This window comes from Heptranchias perlo, chromosome 9 (genome assembly GCF_035084215.1).
Source record: "Heptranchias perlo isolate sHepPer1 chromosome 9, sHepPer1.hap1, whole genome shotgun sequence".
NCBI classification, from domain to species: domain Eukaryota; kingdom Metazoa; phylum Chordata; class Chondrichthyes; order Hexanchiformes; family Hexanchidae; genus Heptranchias; species Heptranchias perlo.
Genome location: NC_090333.1, coordinates 54123562 through 54144558, shown reverse-complemented (window position 1 = coordinate 54144558; position 20997 = coordinate 54123562). Strand labels below are relative to the sequence as shown.

Here is a 20997-nt window from a genome sequence, read left to right as displayed (position 1 = left end):
CGTGAAATGTTATCCTAGATTATATGACAAGTCTTAGATCGGGAACTCTTGACCTTCTGACTAAGCTAGAGTGCCACCATTGAGCCGAGCTAACACTAAAGTCCAGCATGAAGATCTGAGGAATTTTGTATCCTCTACAGCTTTATTGGGGCTAAGTGCGAATGTGTGAGATATAAATTCTTTGCACACACAGGATCATGGTGAGTGAGATGATCACGTGTCCTTATCACTGTTCATTCTAATAGTAGCAAGCTTTATACATTGTGGACTAATTTTAGTTTCCTTCTCTTCCTTACTCACCATTCCCCAAAGAATCTTGCACCTTTCCCTAGTATCCTGATTGTGGTCACATTTGTTGTCATGGCACCTTTGGACCATGCTTGTGCATTGTATGCGAATTGCAAACTGCTCCTTAAGTATATTAGACCATTAAAGCTAAAGCTGCCAGTGTGCTTTGTCAACGTCAGTCCTGAAATTGAAATGTCACCAGACCTTTCTTTTTCAAACCAATGTTACGTCTTTCACATCAGTGCTTATTGTGTGTGTTCTTCTATTGTTGTTTGAGAGAATCCTTGTTTTTCTAGGAATTTTTTTCAAGATCATTTCAGTCTTTATGTGCTTACATGTTCAAATTATGTCCACTTTACCTTAATGTTGATATCTCATCATTATGCAATAAAATATGTTCACACAAAAAACTCAAAGCTGTCTGACCGAAGCAGCCCATTCATGGTGTTAAAAGTACATGTGAATCTGAAGAGCTGCATTGTGACTGCCACAAAGTACTACCGTATGGATTTGTGCACACTATTACCTCCACAGTAATATCCTGGTCTCCACTATCATTAGTGAGGTGCACTGAGAGAGAAAATCAGAGGGTGAATAGTCTCTGTCCTCGACCCTCTTAGGTTACCCTGAGCTTTCTAGCCGCTAGTTAATGAGCAGCGATGGCCAAGCCCTGAGAACAGATTAGTTGCCTAAGTTAGCTAGAGTATAGTTGTTAGTGCAAAGAATCCAAATGAGAAAGGAAAGATGGGAACTTGTAACTTTTATTTTGGCACGTTAAAAACATATGCACACACCGTTTGTAGGGCAATTTTACATTCATTTCAATAACATCTCACCACTAAAAATCTAGTTGAGTACATTATGTGAGTCTTGAATGAAGAAAATGCTGTATTATATCCATTGAATATAAATTGAGGGATCAAATTTTCCACTTATCCCAACTTAATAAATTTTTGCTACAGCTCAAATCACAGAAATCTGGTTGGAGATTATTATTGTATTCTTAAAAAAAATGTAGATCTGCTACATTATATTTTCATTGAATGTGAAACTTAGTGTGGACTGTTACTAACACCATGATAAATCAAAATGTCTATTGAAATAATGGGCAGCACAGATGTGCTAAATGTTGCACAAGAACGGTCTGTTCCAGCAGTGGAACTATTGAGTTGCCATTCTCTGGATGCTGGACATACACCAACAGGACGGCGTTAGTGTAGACGTCACTTTGGCTTCTACATTGCTTGGAAGTAATTCAAACTGCTAACGTCATCATTCCTGAGCTACGCAAGGACCCAATTTAGATGCTGTATTCCAGTATAAAGCCACCTGTTCCTGGGGATAACTTTTGTGTCAACCTTTTCACTACTATTTTTGATGTTTTATACTCCTGGAGATTGTAATATCTAGTTTAACCCAGAATGTATCCACTGCAACAATTTCCTTTGTGGCCCATGAAGCTGTCTGCTGTAGGGGCCATCTGATTCAGTACTTGTATCAAGTTCAGCTTTGTTACCACCTGTTGCATGTTAGAATTGAATAGACCTATGTAGCTTGTTGTATCCTCCATTGAAGCTACCCTGCAGAGAGATTGGAAACTGGACAATTCCAACAGTTGTCTGCCACATTACCCAGTGTGTGCTGCATAGATATTTCCCTGGATATGAATATAAATGGATCTAATGTTAAATAGTTATTGTAATGAAAAAACATTTCTAATTGATTTGTACCAAATTTGAGATATGTTTGGACTTAACTGATTATTTCTGTTTTTTTTTCTCTTTATAGGCAAGCAGAGGCCCTTAAGGCTGACATGACTGGTAAGATTGACTTTGTTTCTCTTAATCCTGTACCATTTTTACAAATCTGATTTGAATGGCACTGTAATGCCTTGACCTTTGAATAACTGTCTCAAGATCAATGACTGTTATATTGTCATAATGGCAACAAAATGGTAAGTATGTGTTAAGCTATTATTTATAGGTTGGGATTCTCAGCTTAAAATACAATATTACCTGAGCTAGGCCACTCCACGAGGTGGCGTAGGATTTTCTTTTGCCACTGAGGCAATATCTCCCCCTCTCTTCCTCCTCCACCTCCATGTATTGATCACTTTGTGTGAATAATGTACTGATATCAGTCCTAAATTTGCCTTTTACTAATTTGAATGTATGTCCTCCTGTTCTACTCACAGATTAAAGTAGTTTTCCAAAATTACCTTTTCCACACCTATTACTATTCCACACCATTTGCGTAGACAAGGTCAGAATCAAAGGGCCGACGGGAGCTGTGGGGGGAGTGGGGTGGGTAGAATATAAGGAGATTGTAGAGCTAGGATGAGACATGGCTGAAGGGAATTGAAGATGTGTTTAAATTTAATGTTAGGAAATAGAACCAGTTTAGACTGGGATGATGGGTGACCAGGACTTAATTGTAGGACAGGATACATAGCATTTTGGATAAGTTGGAGTTTCTGGAGAATGGGAGGCCAGAAAATAGGGCACTGGAATAATTGAATTCAGACAAAAGCATGGGTTTCAGTGGTGAGTGTCTGAGGTAGACACTTATGTAAGTGGAAATAGGCATTCTTGCCGACGGATAGAATATGGGCTTTGAAGCTTAACTCCAGGTCAAGTAGGATGTCAACGTTTCGCATTGTTTGATTTAGCTCGAATGAGTGGCCAGAGAGAAGGGTTGGAATCAATAGCAGGGGAGGGAGCTTATGGCAGAAGCCGAAGACAAGAGTTTGTCATCTTGTTGTTAAGTTGAAGGAAATGTTGGCTCATCTATTACTTGATGTCAGACGGATAGTCTGACCAGATAGAGTTGTTATGAGGTCCAATGGGATGGTGGAAAGGGAGAGCTGGGCATTAACAGCAAACATGGAAGCAGAGCCTCTCCCTATGGATGATGTCATTGAGGTGCAGCATGTAGACGAGGAAGAGGAGTAGGCCAAGAATACAACCTTGGGGGACTCTGGAGGCCATGGTGCAGGGCAGGAAAGGAATCCAATGATGGAGTTGTGCTGGATGTGTTTGGATAGATCATAGAATAGCTACAGCATAGAAGGAGGCCATTCGGCCCATCGAGCCCATGCTGGCTCTCTGCATATCATAACCATAACCACCCGCTGCATAAAAAAGTTTTTCCTCATGGCGCCTTTGGTTCTTTTGCCAATCACCTTAAATCTGTGTCCTCTGGATCTTGACCCTTCCATCAATGAACAGTTTCGCTCTATTTACTCTGTCTAGACCCCTCATGATTTTGAACACCTCTAAACCTTTTCTGCTCTAAGGAGAACAACCCCAGCTTCTCCAGTCTATCCACGTAACTGAAGTCCCTCATCCCTGGAACCATTCTAGTAAATCTTTTCTGCACCCTCTCTAAGGCCTTCACATCCTTCCTAAAGTGCGGTGCCCAGAATTGGACACACTACTCCAGTTGTGGCCGAACCGGTGTTTTATAAAGGATCAAAGATATAGATAGAATCACATAAGGGCAGTCCCATGGAGCTGGATAACAGAGGAGAGATAATGGGGGAGGATGCTGTGGTCCACCATATGAAATGCTGCATAGGGGTTGAGGAGGACAGGGATGGATCAGAGGATGTTTTTTGTGACAATGGGCAAGGCCACCTTGGTGTTATGAGTAAGGCAAAATCCAGAATGAAGGGAATCAAGCAGAGTTTTTAACTGCAGTTAATCATAATTAATCCAGATGTCAGGTGATTACATGTATACTCTTACCAAACTTTTAACATTCCCTAATAAAGCAGAATTTTCTCTTGACTCAAAAGTACTGCAGAATGGGCATGTCATTGGCAAATGAATTTCAATATAGGTAAGTGTGAGGTATTACATTTTGATAGGAGGAATAAGGGGGCCACATACTGCTTGGATAATAGTCTAAAAGGAGCAGAGGGATCTGGGGGTACAGATGCACAAATCATTAAAAATAGCGACGCAGACTAATAAGGCCATTTTTAAAAAAAAGCAAACCATACACTGGGGTTCATTTCTAGAGGGATAGAATTGAAAAGCAGAGACGTTATGTTAAACTTGTATAGAACCTTGGTTAGACCACACTTGGAATACTGTGAACAGTCTGGTCTCCATATTATAAAAAGGATATAGAGGCACTAGAGAAGGTGCAAAGAAGATTTCCTAAGATGATACCAGAACTGAGAGGTTATACCTATCAGGAAAGATTGAGCAGTCTGAGGCACTTTTCTCCAGAAAAGAGAAGACTGAGGAGTGACCTGATAGAGATCTTTAAGATTATGAAAGGGTTTGATAGGGTAGACATGCAGAAGATGTTTCCACTTGCGGGGGAGACCAGAACGAGGAGTCATAAATATAAAATAGTCACTAATAATCCAATAGGGAATTCAGGAGAAACTTCTTTACCCAAAGAGTGGTTAGAATGTGGAACACTCTACCACAAGGAGTAGTTGAGGCAAATAGCATAGATGCATTTAAGGGGAAACCAGATAAACACATGAGGGAGAAAGGAATAGAAGGATATGCTGATAGGGTTAGATGAGGTAGAGAGGGAGGAGGCTCGTGTGGAGCATAAACACTGGCATGGACCTGTTGGGTTGAATGGCCTTTTTTTGTGCTGTGCATTCCATGTACTGCCCATCAATTTATTTTTTATTTCTGTGTTCTTGTTATGCTGTTCTGAAACCATAATAGGACGTAGCTGTACTGAGGATTAATGCAGAATTGTGCACTAGCCGTTGGTAAAATATTTAAAATGGCTAAATGGTTTTCACGAGGAGTGCAATGCTTCATGTAGAAGTTGATTTGAATGAATTTGATGGCTGAATATGCTTCAGTAATTCTGATCCACAGGAGTGTTTTATAAAATAAAAATAATGTTAATCTCCCATTGCACTCATTATAGGTTACTTCTGTTTTTATGGGTTCTAACTGATATCACAACATTGAAAATAGAGGATTCCAGATGCATAGCAATGAATTACATGACTTGAATTCAGCTGAGAGATTCATATGGCATAAAGGCAGTGAGGGAAGTTGAGCATTTTGTAGATCTGAGATAAAGTCACAAAGAAGCACTGGATGTCGTTTATAAATGTACACTGAATAGTGAATCCTTTGTGTGAAATAGGTGTTCAGCTGTTCTAATCCTAGATATCTGTTACCCTTTATATTACACATATATACTAATGTATCACTCCCTGTTCTACTGCATGCTATCCTTTCAGTGAGCTGCCTAGCTGTTATTGAATTCACTGCAGCACTAGCAAATGACCATTTTTGAAACCTGCCTTGTCTCTGGAAAAATATGAAAACGGGAGACTTTAAATAACACCAAAAATTAGCCAATTCAAGAGCAAAACTCTGCATACCACATTAACTGCTTAAGACTTCAACTCTTAACCGTAGAAATGTAGAGTTTATTGCTTGGAAACATTTTGGAAGAAAATGTGAATATATACTAGAACACATTTTTGAACAGTAGTGGATGTAGTATAGAACATGGTGGCACTGCTGCCGTACCACCTAGATGCTGAACTGACCATTTGTGAATATAAATGCTTCACAATAAGATAAACCGGACTTTTTGTCATCAGGCAATGTTGAAAATGGGCATGGTTCTCCGGCATTTAAGTTCTGGCATTCTCATCAGATGTGGAGGTGATTCACTCTCTCCAGCCTCTGTTCAGAGAATAGGAATGCTGGGAACTATCAGTGCAAGTGTAAATACAGTATCTACAAATTTATCAGTCAGTAAACATTTTAATTGAACTTTTTAACTAAATTTAACACGGAATTTTTGCCTACGGGCTTATCAAAGATGGAAATTTTCACGTGCAGTTTCATAAAATGGTTTTAAAAAAATCTTTAACTCCTTTTTAAGATAACCATACTGAGGCTTCCTGTCCAGTTATACACAAACACTAAATTTGCCAAGCAAAAGTGGAAATGCATTCTAAATACTGCACCGTACCTGTCTAATCACTTTTGATTGCTATGATGTACAGATCAGAACGTGCTCCACCAGTTTACACTACTGTACAGAGAAATCCATGTAACTTTGTATGAAGAGTTAGTGACTTTCATCATCCTTTTCCTTTTTAAAGCAGAAGGTAATGCCAGGAGTATTTGCTTCTAAGCAAATTGCTTCTACTGTTGTAGAAATTTTAGTTGCCCTGAGCAGCAAAATAGTGCTTCTACTAATGCATATGTTGTACCACCAGGTTAATGAGTCGTAAATGACGGGTGCAATTTATAATCCAGATTTTACATTGTGCTTATTTTTAATGAGCAATTTGTTCCCTAAATGTTCTTTCTCAGGACTTCTCTATATTTAAAAGTTCTTTTGTTGATAAGGATTGTGATTAGCAGATGCTTTTCCCACCTTAACACCATCACTGTAGGCAGGGAATTGAGCCTTACCTTGGATCTTTAAATTTTCTAATGCTCTCACAGCCCTGGGTATATGGCCATAATAAATCAGCACTTTATTATTCTTTTCATACTCCCAAAACTAGCCCCAGCTAACCTTGAGTGCTCTTCTCCACAGAACTATCAATCTTTGATTGTGTAAAACTGTTGATAAATAGACCTTTGCTATTGAAATATATCTGTGGTAATGACTGTATTGTCGTATGCGAATATGATTTATTTCCTCAAATTTTTCCCTTTCTCCCCCCTCCCTTCCCCTCCTGTATCCCCCTCCCCAATATTATATATTAATTATTGTCTATCCTGGTTTTGCCAACAAGACCTAATCGTGAGCTAGCTGATTTCTACAAAATTCAGCTCATGTGACAAAAGGATTCTTTAAATAATCAAGTCCAGAATACCAGGTTCCCATTGGATGAGGTGGTGAGCCATAAGCATGGCCATCTCACTAGGCAGAAGTACGCCTACTATTGGCCATTCAGTTTGGCTTTACTAAAATCCATGTACATGCTGTGGGCTCACATTCAAAACAATATCACTGCTGTCTTCATTTTTCTGTAATAATTGTACAGTTTTGCCATTGATTACGTAGCTTTAAATTGTATATGTGTCCCAGTGTTTGTTGGTAGATGTTCACATTTTCAGACATGTTGTCAAAACATGTATTGATGCACTCTTTTAAAAAGGTATGACATGTTTGTAATTTTTCTTCCTAACAATACTTTTATAATTTCACATAAAATAAGAGGAAAGCATGCACATGTCTGGGAAAGTAAGCTTTCCTCTTCAGATCGATGTGCCATAACACTGTTTTTCTGAACAGATTCGAAGTTGGGTCCAGCTGAAGTCTGGACTTCCAGGCAAGCTCTACAGGACCTCTACCAGAAGATGTTGGTCACAGATTTGGAGTACGCATTGGATAAGAAGGTGGAGCAGGACCTGTAAGTATGCAACATGTTCCAGTTGCATCTCAGAAATGTGATTTGCTTTCTTGTCCCAGTTCCTGTTTTCTCTTTGGTTTATACATGGTTAATCATAGTTACGTAAGAATACAAATCAGGCTGCTCAACTGTAAAAAGAGGAAGCAGGAGAAAATAATTGAGGGCACTGGCCAAAAAAAAATGCTGTTGCTTGGATTCTGATCTAATGTATCTGACCCAGACATTGCTGATCTGTTGTTAATATCTGGTTGCATTATGCTGATTTGTAATGTGGTATTAGCCACTTTGGAAAGAAACTGCAGTATGGTAGTACTCTGGAAATCATATTTTGGCACTGTTCTGGTTCTTGAGGTGGGCAGTGTGTTGAGGTATTAAACATAGTAAATTTACAATGGGACAAATTATCATTCAAGGCAATTCTTGCCTATAGATACCACAGTAATCTTCACATTCTTTGTGGTATGACCTTACTGAAGCACAGATCTGATGCACTTAAGCTGTGTTTATATCAGTTGATGTGCCTCTTACTACATTCACCCAGGCCAATGTTAGATTGTGTCCCATTTACACAAATTACTAGAGTCTGGGAGCTCTGATGCTGTTTATTAGCATCCAAGGCATTTTCTTAGTTACTAGTTGATCTTCTGTGGCAAGTGCACACAGCAAGTTGGAGAATACAGTTACTTCTGCCTGTCTCTGATATCTCTGCATTGTCCTTCCCCTCTGACTCTTTTTCCTCTCTTTCTGTGACTCCTTTTTTTTCTCTCTCAACTTGTTTTTTGCTTTTCTCTCTTCTCTTCTTCTGTCTTTTCCTTTTCAGGTAGGAGATGATGGGTGGTATGGCATGGTGTGGTGGGGAAAGAAGCTGTAGGCTGTTTTTAGGTGGATGGTTGTAGGGAAATTGTAGCCCCATCACTCCTGTCCTATCTCCTACACCACCCCACAATCTTTGAGGCTCAATCAGCCTTGGCTAAGGAATGGTGCTCTTGCCTCTGCGACAGAAGGTCGTGGGTTCAAGCCCCACTCCAAAGACTTGACTGCATAATCTTAAGATGACACGTCACTGCAGTACTGAGGAAGTAACAGCACCAAAACAGATTATCTGGTCATTACTATTTGCGAAACCCTGCAGTGCGCACATTGGCTGCCGCATTTACCAACTTCACAATAGTGACTGCACTTCTAAAAGTAATTAATTGACTGAAATGCTTTGGGACATCTTGAGGTCATGAAAGGCACTATATAAATGCAAGTTTTTTTAAATCTTAAACTACCCACTCAATCCCATATCCTCCCCGCCCCTTGTTCCATTATCACTTGCCTCAGCCTTCATCCTCCATCATCTTCCCCACCCCCCTCAGGGTGGGTGGTAAGAAGTCAGTGTCCCCCTTACCCTCAACCAGTTTCCCTATTTCCCTCCGTTCCTTATCTATTTCTCTCAGAAACTTTGTTTGCTTACAAAATGTAAATTTTCTTTTACAAAATAAAATTATGATGAGGAAAGAACAGTCTATCTTTCTTGCACTTTCACTCTCGCGTGTATGCACTTCCGCTTTCTGCATAGGCATTCTCAATCTCTTTCCCCTCATCTCATGGGTGTGAGCATTTACCATTGACATTTACTAACTGTCAGATGGAGGTTATAGTTGGAGATAAAATGTGGTTGGCTTCAAAATTCAACATTTAAAAAAAAATTGAAGTATCATTTTCAGGTGGATAGCTTTTTTTTTAATTCGTTCATGGGATGTGGGCGTCGCTGGCAAGGTCAGCATTTATTGCCCATCCCTAATTGCCCTTGAGAAGGTGGTGGTGAGCCGCCTTCTTGAACCGCTGCAGTCCATGTGGTGAAGGTTCTCCCACAGTGCTGTTAGGTAGGGAGCTTCAGGATTTTGACTCAGCGACGATGAAGGAACAGCGATATATTTCCAAATAGGGATGTTGTGTGACTTGAAGGGAAACGTGCAGGTGGTGTTGTTCCCATGTGGCCTGCTGCTCTTGTCCTTCTAGGTGGTAGAGGTCGTGGGTTTGGGAGGTGCTGTCGAAGAAGCCTTAGCGAGTTGCTGCAGTGCATCCTGTGGATAGTACACACTGCAGCCACTGTGCGCCGGTGGTGGAGGGAGTGAATGTTTAGGGTGGTGGATGGGGTGCCATTCAAGCGGGCTGCTTTGTCCTGGATGGTGTCGAGCTTCTTTAGTGTTGTTGGAGTTGCACTCATCCAGGCAAGTGGAGAGTATTCCACCACACTCCTGACTTGTGCCTTGTGGATGGTGGAAAGGCTTTGGGGAGTCGGGAGGTGAGTCACTTGCTGCAGAATACCCAGCCTCTGACCTGCTCTTGTACACAGTATTTATACGGCTAGTTTCTGGTCAATGGTGACACCCAGGATGTTGATGGTGGGGGATTCGGCGATGGTAATGCTGTTGAATGTCAAGGGGAGGTGGTTAGATTCTCTCTTGTTAGAGATGGTCATTGCCTGGCACTTGTCTGGCACGAATGTTGCTTGCCGCTTATCAGCCCAAGCCTGGATGTTGTCCAGGCCTTGCTGCATGCGGACATGGACTGCTTCGTTACCTGAGGGGTTGCGAATAGAATTGAACACTGTGCAATCATCAGCGAGCATCCCCAATTCTGACCTTATGATGAAGCAGCTGAAGGTGGTTGGGCCTAGGACACTGCCCTGAGGAACTCCTGCAGCAACGTCCTGGGGCTGAGATGATTGGCCTTCAACAACCACTACCATCTTCCTTTGTGCTAGGTATGACTCCAGCCACTGGAGAGTTTTCCCCCTGATTCCCATTGACTTCAATTTTACTCGGGCTCCTTGATGCCACACTCGGTCTAATGCTGCCTTGATGTCAAGAGCAGTTACTCCCACCTCACCTCTGGAATTCAGCTCTTTTGCCCATGTTTGGACCAAGGCTGTAATGAGGTCTGGAGCCGAGTGGTCCTGGCGGAACCCAAACTGAGCATCGGTGAGCAGGTTATTGGTGAGTAAGTGCTGCTTGATAGTGCTGTCGACGACACCTTCCATCACTTTGCTGATGATTGAGAGTAGACTAATGGGGCGGTAATTGGCCGGATTGGAGTTATCCTGCTTTTTGTGGACAGGACATACGTGGGCAATTTTCCACATTGTCAGGTAGATTCCAATGTTGTAGCTGTACTGGAACAGTTTGGCTAGAGGTGCGGCTAGTTCTGGAGCACAAGTCTTCAGCACTGCAGCCGGGATGTTGTCGGGGCCCATAGCCTTTTATTGTATCCAGTGCACTCAGCAGTTTCTTGATATCACGTGGAATGAATCAAATTGGCTGAAGACTGGCTTCTGTGATGGTGGGGATATCGGGAGGAGGCCGAGATGGATCATCCACTCGGCACTTCTGGCTGAAGATGGTTGCAAACGCTTCAGCCTTGTCTTTTGCACTCACATGCTGGACTCTGCCATCATTGAAGATGGGGATTTTACAGAGCCACCTCCTCCCGTTAATTGCTTAACTGTCCACCACCATTCACGACTGGATGACGGGACTGCAGAGCTTTGATCGGATCCGTTGGTTGTAGAATCGCTTAGATCTGTCTGTAGCATGTTGCTTCTGTTGTTAGCAAGCATGTAATCCTATGTTGTAGCTTTACCAGGTTGGCACCTCATTTTTAGGTTCGCCTGGTGCTGCTCCTGGCATGCTCTTCTACACTCCTCATTGAACCAGAGTTGATCCCCTGGCTTGTTGGTAATGGTAGAGTGAGGAATATGCCGGGCCATGAGGTTACAGATTGCGCTGGAATACAATTCTGCTGCTGCTGATGGCCCTCAGTGCCTCATGGATGCCCAGTTTTGAGCTGCTAGATCTGTTCTGAATCTATCCCATTTAGCACGGTGGTAGTGCCACACAACACGTTGGATAGTGTCCTCGGTCCGAAGACAGGACTTTGTCTCTACAAGGACTATGCGGTGGTTGCTCCTACCAATACTGTCATGGACAGATGCATCTGCGACAGGTAGATTGGTGAGGACGAGGTCAAGTAGGTTTTTCCCTCATGTTGGTTCGCTTACCACCTGCTGAAGGCCCAGCCAGGCAGCTATGTCCTTCAGGACTCGGCCAGCTTGGTCAGTAGATGGACATTGAAGTCCCCCACCCAGAGTACATTCTGTGCCCTTGCTACCCTCAGTGCTTCCTCCAAGTCGTGCTCAACATGGAGGACGACTGATTCATCAGCTGAGGGAGGGCGGTAGGTGCTGATCAGCAGGATGTTTCCTTGCCCATGTTTGACCTGATGCCATGAGATTTCATGCGGTCCGGAGTCAATGTTGAGGACTCCCAGGGCCACTCCCTCCTGACTGTATATCAGTGTACCGCCACCTCTGGTGGGTCAGTCCTGCCAGTGGGACAGGACGTACTCAGGGATGGTGATGGAAGAGTCTGGGACGTTGGCGGAAGAGTCTGGGACGTTGGCTGAAAGGTGTGATTCTGTTAGTATGGCTATGTCAGGCTGTTGCTTGACTAGTCCATGGGACAGCTCTCCCAATTTTGGCACAAGTCCCCAGTTGGTGAGGAGGACTTTGCAGGGTTGACTGGGCTTGCTTTGCCTTTGTCGTGTCCGGTGCCTAGTGTTTCGATGCCGGGTGGTCCGAACGGTTTTATTCTTATTATGACTTTTCATAGCGAGATGTTTTTGCTGAGCAGCTTGCTAGGCCATTTCAGAGGGCAATTAAGAATCAACCACATTGCTGTGGGTCTGGAGTCACATATAGGCTAGACCAGGTAAGGACGGCAGGTTTCCTTCCCTAAAGGACATTAGTGAACCAGATGGGTTTTTACGACAATCCGGTAGTTTCATGGCCACCATTACTGATACTATTTTTTTGTTCCAGATTTTTATTTAATTCATTGAATTTAAATTCCCCAGCTGCCGTGGCGGGATTTGAACTCATGACTCTGGTTTATTAGTCCAGGCCTCTGGATTACTAGTCCAGTAACATAACCACTATGCTACCGTACCCTTCGTTTATGAAGGGATGCGGTTGGGAAAAATGGAAAACTTGAGGTAAACCAATGTAATGGAAGAAATCTGACTTTAAAAGTACACTTCCAGACTTATGAAGCGTTGTCGCTTTGAGATTTTTATTATCACCTTGAAACACTTCATGATAAAGACTAAAAATAGGGAAACATTGGCAACAACTTTTGGAAATTCTAATAGTCAGCATTTTTGAAAACTATACCAATAAATCGCTGTTTCTGAGAATATTTTATTCCTAAACTCTGTACAGTAGCTGAGAACTTCTGTCATAGCTACAAAGAATAGCATCACTGATTAGCTTGCCTTCGTTCATCCATCTATATAAAAGTTCTGAAAGCAGATGTTGCTCTGAGAAAAGGCTATGATTTCATCCTGTTCTTTCTGACCTGGAGCTTTATAAGCAGTTTCTAATATGTAAACTTCCCCACCTAACAAGTTACACTCTGATGTTATGGTGTGCTTACTTTTAGCAATTAGACTGCGGCTTTCAAAGGGACAGATTAGTTTAAAACAGTTTCAACTTAGCAGTCGAATAACACAATATGGCCATACCCTAAGAACAATATTTTTTTTAAAAACTGTCCTTATGAAACAGTGCATCATTTGAGTTGCTGTGAGCAATGCCACTGAAGAACCACTAATTTTTTTATCAGTGACTTGCTTTATACCTACAAAACATTTGTGTTTTGTAAGAACAAACTAATGCTGTTTTAAGAGTGCTGTTTAATTATCAAAGCTCTAATGTTAAAAACTTTTGAACCGATGACAGTAGGAGGCAAATGGAAGTCTTTGCTACTTGGCAGCTTGACAGCATTCTTTTATCAGAGTAGCTCTGCAGCTTGCAACTAGAATGGTTTATGGAGAAGTATTATAAATGAAATTGATGTGGAATCAATTTTCAAAGACAAACATAAGAGCAGTCAGAGGCAGTTGCTCTCAACTCTTGCTGTAACCTTTCTATGATTCTAACTCGTGAGATGTCACTTCCATAAACTTGCATTTGTAAAACAGCTTTACCCAAGCTTATATTGGGTCTTTTTAAAAAAAAAAAAATCTTGAAATGCATATTTTTCGGATTTTTAATTCTCAGATATGTCAGAGGCAATGATAACTGTGAATCAAGCTTACCTACCATCAAAAAATAATTTTGACTGTTTCTAGGAAAATGCAACTTTTCATTTTTTTGTCACTGGATCATGCTTCAAACTTTTATCCACCTCTAATCTCTATAAATACCTTGTGACAAGTTAACCTGGTAGTAAATTGCTGTTAGTTTCCATGATATAGACAACGCAGTTTTATTTTTATTTTATATCAGATTTATTACCATTCAATTTGAGCGAGAACAGTTTTAGTTTGTAGAGTTTTCCATGCATTTCTATTTGTTCTGATGTAAATTTTACTGTGTACTTGATAACTGGTTACAGTGCTGAATCAAAACTACCGATAGTGTTGTTCATCTGTCCTTAATGTGGTTGCATGATATTATAATGCTTTTAAATTCTCTGTCTTTATCATCAAACTAACTCACTAGTAATTCTCTGTTTTCACCATAAATAAATGATTTTTTTCTCTTCAGTATTAAACAAGGAGCAATATTGAAGCTTTTCATGTGAGAGTGTGCTGGGGGTGGGGGGAAGAAGATTGATAATTAATTCACGTTACATTGTTTGAGATCACGCGATAGATATGATTGAGGAAGGCCATTCAGCTCATTGGTCCAAAACAAATCTACAGCTGCAATACTCCCACCATCCTGCATCCTAGCAAGTTTATGCCTCCTCCATTCTAACAAAACTCCATTCTGTGTGCAAAAAAGCTAGCTGGTCTGCATTTTATTTGTTACTTAGAAACCTTAAATGGATCTGAGGTTGATTGATGTAGCTGCTTTGCCTTCTTTCTATATATACACAAGGTAGGTTTTTGCAAGAGGTTGGATATTGTATTTTAGACCCAAAGAATATACTATAGAGTTAACTGTGAAAACCATGTAACTTGCTCAGAAAATCATGACGGTTCTATAAGCTGTTGATGGAAGTTAAATTGTTTTCTCACTTTTTTAAAAGGTTATATAAAGCTTTGCTGAAATACTATGCTTGTGTAAGCTAGAGTAATAAACAGACTCTTGTAAGGTTGATTTATCATAATGGTTAATGTGTTACTATAGTTGGAACCACGCCTTCAAAAATCAAATTACAACACTACAGGGTCAGGCCAAGAACCGAGCCAATCCTAACCGCAGTGAGGTGCAGGCCAACCTTTCGCTCTTCTTGGAGGCAGCTAGTGGCTTCTACACACAGGTGAGTCCACAAGAAAAAGATGAGATTTCAGTGAGAGGTTGAAATAAGTTTCATCTGACCTAGTATTTAATGGACCAATTTGCTTAATTGGGCAGTGTAGTAAAGGTAACTTAAATTGGGCTGGTGTTTATATACATTAAAAAGAAATTTGAATGAAGCTGTGGGACCCTGAAAAACCATGTTACCAGCTGGGTACTCTACATCCTCAGCCAGTAGTGTGTTCTCCTTTTAGGCCTATTTGAAGTTTGAAGCCCTCTTTTTTTTTAATGCTCAGTGTTGTGGGGAGATGCTCTATGTCTGTGATTTCACCAGAGCAGTGTAGTAGGGGAGATAGAGAAATCCTTTTGAAGGGTCTTCATGACAGCAATAAAATTGACTTTGTTTACAAAGAAATAAATGAGACTTAGATTTTCTATATCTTGGGAAGTACTTTTAATAAAAAGCACTCCCCATAAACTTTATCTACCCTTTAAATGTGATTTGGAAACTTAATTTTTTTCCATTCCAGTTGCTGCAGGAGTTGTGCACAGTCTTCAATGTGGACCTACCTTGCCGTGTTAAATCTTCACAGCTAGGAATCATCAGCAATAAACAATGCAGCACCGGTGGAATTGTGAAGCCCCAACCCAGCTCTTGCTCTTACATCTGCCAGCACTGCCTTGTACATCTTGGAGACATAGGTATGTCAGTTAGAGATATGTGTGTACAGAGATTTACCAACATGAATTGAACAAAGGTAGTTCATTCAAATTACAGTTTTATTTTTATCATGTGTAAATTAATGTATATTTCAAGCAAGTATTAGTTATGCATGGTTCTGGATATAAGAATATACTTTCTACAGCATCCATCTCTCATGGTTCTGGCTTCAGATCAGCTGTTAACTTTATAATGTGGTTTCCACATGGAGTTTTTGTTATTTAGAACAGGAAATGAGTGCTCACCTAAAAAGCACTATGTTCATAAAGATTATGTATAACTGTTGGCCAAGTCAGCATCAGATGTTGCACATAAAACATTTTCTACATTTGTTTCTATAATTACATTTTTGTTTTAAATTTCTTTTAGCTGTCAGTAAGAGTCCTTATATACTGGATGAGGCTGAGATTTACTGAAACCCTTCCCCATTCTAATTCTGCAGCCGGAAGATTCAAAATACCATTTTTAATATGGAGCAAAATATACCACATGTTCTGAAGTTTGTTGTGAAGTCAATTCTATAATTACAGTAGTGGATTTTTATATTTCTCCCCCTTCCTTTTCTTCTACATAGCCACTATTTGCTGTTTTCTGAGCTGGGTGGACAGAGCAGTCCAGGGCACAGGCTTTTCTGCAGCTAATTTTAGTGTTTGTGTACTCAACACTTGCAGTGTGCTGATGTTGCTAATGTCAGTATTTCCTTGATACTGTGGCACTTCTATTAGGAGGTATGCCAATTAATGGCCTAGTCCAGGGTTGACCAAGCTCGCAGCAGAGGCTGTCATTTGGATATCAAAGCAACGTTGCAGGCAAGCTACTGGAGTGTTGTTAAAGGAGAAGAAAAAATTAGATGAATTACCTTCAGCATATGCTTGTCATCTGTATTTAATTTTGAAAGATTAATGTAGTATCTCCTATCTAAAAAGAGATGTACTACTTCTATTAAATAGTGCAGATGCGGAGTACTCTGTATTGAAAGTATTCCCCTCTTTCCCTCCCTGCCATGTCTTCAGCCTTTCCTTTTAATATTATGTTTCAGTAAGAGTTGAGGAAATTTGAGAGACCAAGTGATGTAGTGGGTTAAAATGTACTTACTCTGAGCCATAGATTTGAATCCAGACTGAATAAAGTCCTCTTATCTTTTGACTATAAAGGTTCTAAGTGAAATTAATTGAGGCAGTTTCCATGTTAATCTGCATGACCAAACATTCATAATTCTGCACTAAATTGATATAGGTTCTGTCAGAGGCCATGGATGATTAATATGGGTAATGAAAAATTCAGGTTAGTATGCAGTGGTGGAAGTTTTTTAATAGGCTGAGGTTAAGGCACACTCACATATGAACATACAAAAACGTCAAGACAGGAAAAGAACAGTGGCTCATTTAGCCTGTCCCATACAGTTGTGATGCCTTGTGCATTACGTCAAGAAACTCCTTACCCCCTAGATGCCATGTGGTCTCCTGGCAGAGGTGAAAAACAATAGAGGGGTTTCTCTGTACATAGGCAATGCTATGCCTGATTGGGAATTGCTTGATACTGGCATTGGACGGCCAAAGTGGAAAACATTGCTTTCTAGTTCTGGCACCCCTCATCTTGGATTAGAAAAAACTCAGCGTGTGAGCAGTTTTTTTTCCCCCCAGAGATCATAGCTTGTATCCTACCCATCTTTTTTTTTCTGGGTAGGGGGAAATCAAAAAGGAGGAAATTAATGACACATTGCTCTAAATGACCCATGTCATTGTTATACTGGGAGAAAATCTCAGAATATGTTATGGACCTTCTATAAATTTATGTTTTTAAAAAAAACGTTAATTCCGACTGGTTAAGTGTAAACACTAATTTCTGATGCTATGTTCGGTTTTGCTCATCAGGTCATCTATGATAATGATTGCATGCTCTCGTCATAGTAAAGCAGCATATCCTCTGACTTACCTTGAGCTACACTGCAATAGATCTGCCAGCGCGTATAAATAAGACAATTACCTTTCTGCTGTTAGTGAGGGCATTCCTGACTTGTGTGTATGGGGGGAGGGGAGATGGGGAGATCAAACTGGATTCTAATTATGTGAAAGAAAATTGGTCAGTAGCTGCTATGGGATAAGCGGCACTTTCTTTTATCAGATGTGTGAATATTAAAGATGTGGGTCTCTAATGTATCCATGCTTTGGCCTGCAGCTCGATACAGGAATCAAGCTAGCCAGGCTGAGTCTTACTACAGACATGCAGCTCAACTTGTTCCTTCAAATGGTAAGATGTATCTCTATCTACTGATCAGAAATTCATTTATGTTCTGAAAAAATATCAGAGACCATTAGTTGAATACAACATAACAAAATGATCAACATATCCTATGCAGTGATGCTGTGTGTTTATTTTCCATTTTAATTTGTGGTCATCAACAATTATGAGGTGAAATAAGTTGTTTATGGTAATTTTTGAACAGATTTGAATGCCTTAAATGTGACATTCAAATTAAAGAATATATAACTAACACATTTACCAGGACGATGGAAAAACTTCAAGAATAAATGATTAATTTCTACTAGAAAAATGTAATTAAATTTGTCTAAAGTAAATGTCCTTAAGACTGGTATAACATACAATTGTTTTATTATTGATATTGAGTGGCCTCGCTAAGTGGTTGAAAATGTATTTTTGCATACTTTTTAATAGTCAAAGCTTCTGTAACCTGAAGGTTGCTGAGGGACCCAATTTTTTCCTTTCCACATGTGATGCCATTTGCACAAAATATTTTTCATATTTCGTGTCTATTTTAAGTGCTAGAACAATTTTCCTTTGAAAATGTATTTGATGGGAATGTTGAAACTAAACACCCTCAAACCACACCACATGATGCAACAGTTAGTGTTCCAGCTATACTGTAACCAAACTTCAAATATACCTTTAATAAAGATTTCTTTGCCTAATTAATTTTGCCTTTTTTATATACAAGTTAAAAATCATATACAAGTTTACATTTTGAAGACCTATGATGTGATTCATTTTTTGTTTGCTTGTGAATTTATTGTTAATCAGGTTGCCCACTACCACCCAGTTGGCTGGCAGCTGTGTATCTCAAGTGCACTTACATTGGGTTTAGAGAGTTGTAAGAAAAGCATCAGTGCAACAAATGTTTGCTACCAATTTAAAGTGTTCCACTTTGAATTTATTTTGTCACCCAGTGTGTTCACCAAGTGCTTTTCTATAAAAGCAGCAATTCTTGTACTGAGTGTCTGGCTGTTTGCCATTATCTAGTCAACAAGCTGATCAGAACCTCCTTCCAGGATGTAGCATGGGCATCTGCATTTTTTGATTAGACCAGACTTCATTGTAAATCCACACAAATACTAACTATGGCTAGTACAGGAAGTATCACTTTTACGAACAGTTTTAGGTTTCTGCACAGACAGAACCAACCAGACAACTGTTTTGTATGGGAACTAAACTTGTCAGTGGGTAGTTGAATGTGTCATTCTGTGCTATTTGCTGGCACGGAAAGAGCTACCAGAAGGATTTTTCTGGTTAGTCAATGGAGTGCCATGCACATGTGGATGACACTTTCTGCAAGACAGCATCCTAGAACAAGGCAGTTCCATGGGCTTGGAATGAAAAGCAGTGATCTAAACTAACCAGAATATTTTGGCCTTCACAGTCCCACAGCTAGTTTTCATACTAATTTGGTCTAATCCTTTGTTATATTGATGTTGAACCTCCTTGTTGCAATATTGTTACCCAAACAACCCCTCTATTGTCTTTTGCCTGGTGCTGCTTGGAGCCATTGGCTAATTTTATATGTGTTGCGTTGCCTGCGTTGTGATTTGAGGTGTTTGCTGTTGCTTATGGAACTAAGGTGCTTTTTAGAGCTAGGCATTATCAAGAGAAGTAGAGAAAAATCACCTGATTAGAAACGTAGCATAATAGTGAACTTTTTAGTGACTTTTCCCCATTTCCTTTACCATGGATGATGGGAAATACTAATTTTTTGGAGATTTTTTTAGGTCAGTGAGAAAGGCTATACTTGTGTTAGCTAATCAAACATAGTCAGCAGAGGAGCTTAAAACAGAAACATAGAAAATAGGAGCAGGAGTAGGCCATTCGGCCCTTCAAGCCTGCTCCGCCATTCAATATTATCATGGCTGGTCCTCTATCTCAATACCGTATTCCTGCTCTCCCCCCGTGCCTCTTGATGCCTTTTGTGTCTAGAAATCTATCTGTCTCCTTAAATATATTCAGTGACTTGACCTCCACAACCTTCTGTGGTAGAGAATTCCACAGGTTCACCACCCTCTGAGTGAAGAAATTTCTCCTCATCTCAGTCCTAAATGTCCTACCCCGTAACCTGAGACTGTGACCCCTCATTCTGGACCCCCCAGCCAGGGGAAACATCCTCCCTGCATCCAGTCTGTCTAGCCCTGTCAGAATTTTATACGTTTCAATGCGATCCCCTCTCCTAAACTCTTGTGAATACAGGCCTAGTTGACCCAATCTCTCCTCATACGACAGTCCTGCCATCCCAGGAATCAGTCTGGTGAACCTTCGCTGCACTCCCTCTTTGGCAAGTATATCCTTTCTTAGGTAAGGAGACCAAAACTGCACTCAATGCTCCAGATGTGGTCTCACCAAGGCTCTGTATAACTGCAGAAAGACATCCTTGCACCTGCACTCAAATCCTCTTGCAATGAAAGCCGACATACCATTTGCCTTCCTAACTGCTTGCTGCTCCTGCATGTTTGCTTTCAGTGATTGGTATACAAGGACACCCAGGTCCCTTTGTACATCAACATTTCCCAATCTCTGACCATTTAAATAATACTCTGCCATTCGTTTTTCCTTCCAAAGTGGGTAACTTCACATTTATTAGGTTATACTGCATCTGCCATGTATTTGCCCACTCTCTCAACTTGTCTAAATCGCCTTGAAGCCTCTTTGCTGCATCCTCACAACTCGCGATCACACCTAGTTTTATGTCGTCAGCAAACTTGGAAATATTACATTTGGTTCCCTCATCCAAATCATCGATATCTTTGTGACTAGCTGGGGTCCAAACACTGATCCCTGTGGTACTTCACTAGTCACTGCCTGCCACCCCGAAAAAAAACCATTTGTTCCTACTCTCTGTTTCCTGTCTGTTAACCAATTTTCAATCTATGCCAGTATATTACCACCAATCCCATGTTCTTTAATTTTGCACACTAACCTCTTATGTGGGACTTTATCAAAGGCCTTCTGAAAACCAAATACATCTGCTGGTTCTCCCTTATCCTACTGGTTACATCCTCAAAAAAAAACTCCAGTAGGTTTGTCAAACACGATTTCCCT

The 20997-nt window shown here is 40.5% G+C and overlaps 1 protein-coding gene across 4 annotated transcripts in view; it reads left to right on the top strand.

Moving 5' to 3' along the window:
• smg7 (SMG7 nonsense mediated mRNA decay factor) overlaps window positions 1-20997 on the top strand; it is a 138871-nt gene that overhangs the window by 55809 nt on the left and 62065 nt on the right. For all 4 annotated transcript variants that reach the window (XM_067990465.1, XM_067990467.1, XM_067990464.1 and 1 more), the window contains 5 exons: window positions 2077-2108; window positions 7543-7660; window positions 14844-14976; window positions 15485-15656; window positions 17854-17925. In XM_067990465.1, the coding sequence (XP_067846566.1) occupies window positions 2077-2108; window positions 7543-7660; window positions 14844-14976; window positions 15485-15656; window positions 17854-17925 (527 nt within the window). The remainder of the gene's footprint in view (window positions 1-2076; window positions 2109-7542; window positions 7661-14843; window positions 14977-15484; window positions 15657-17853; window positions 17926-20997) is intronic.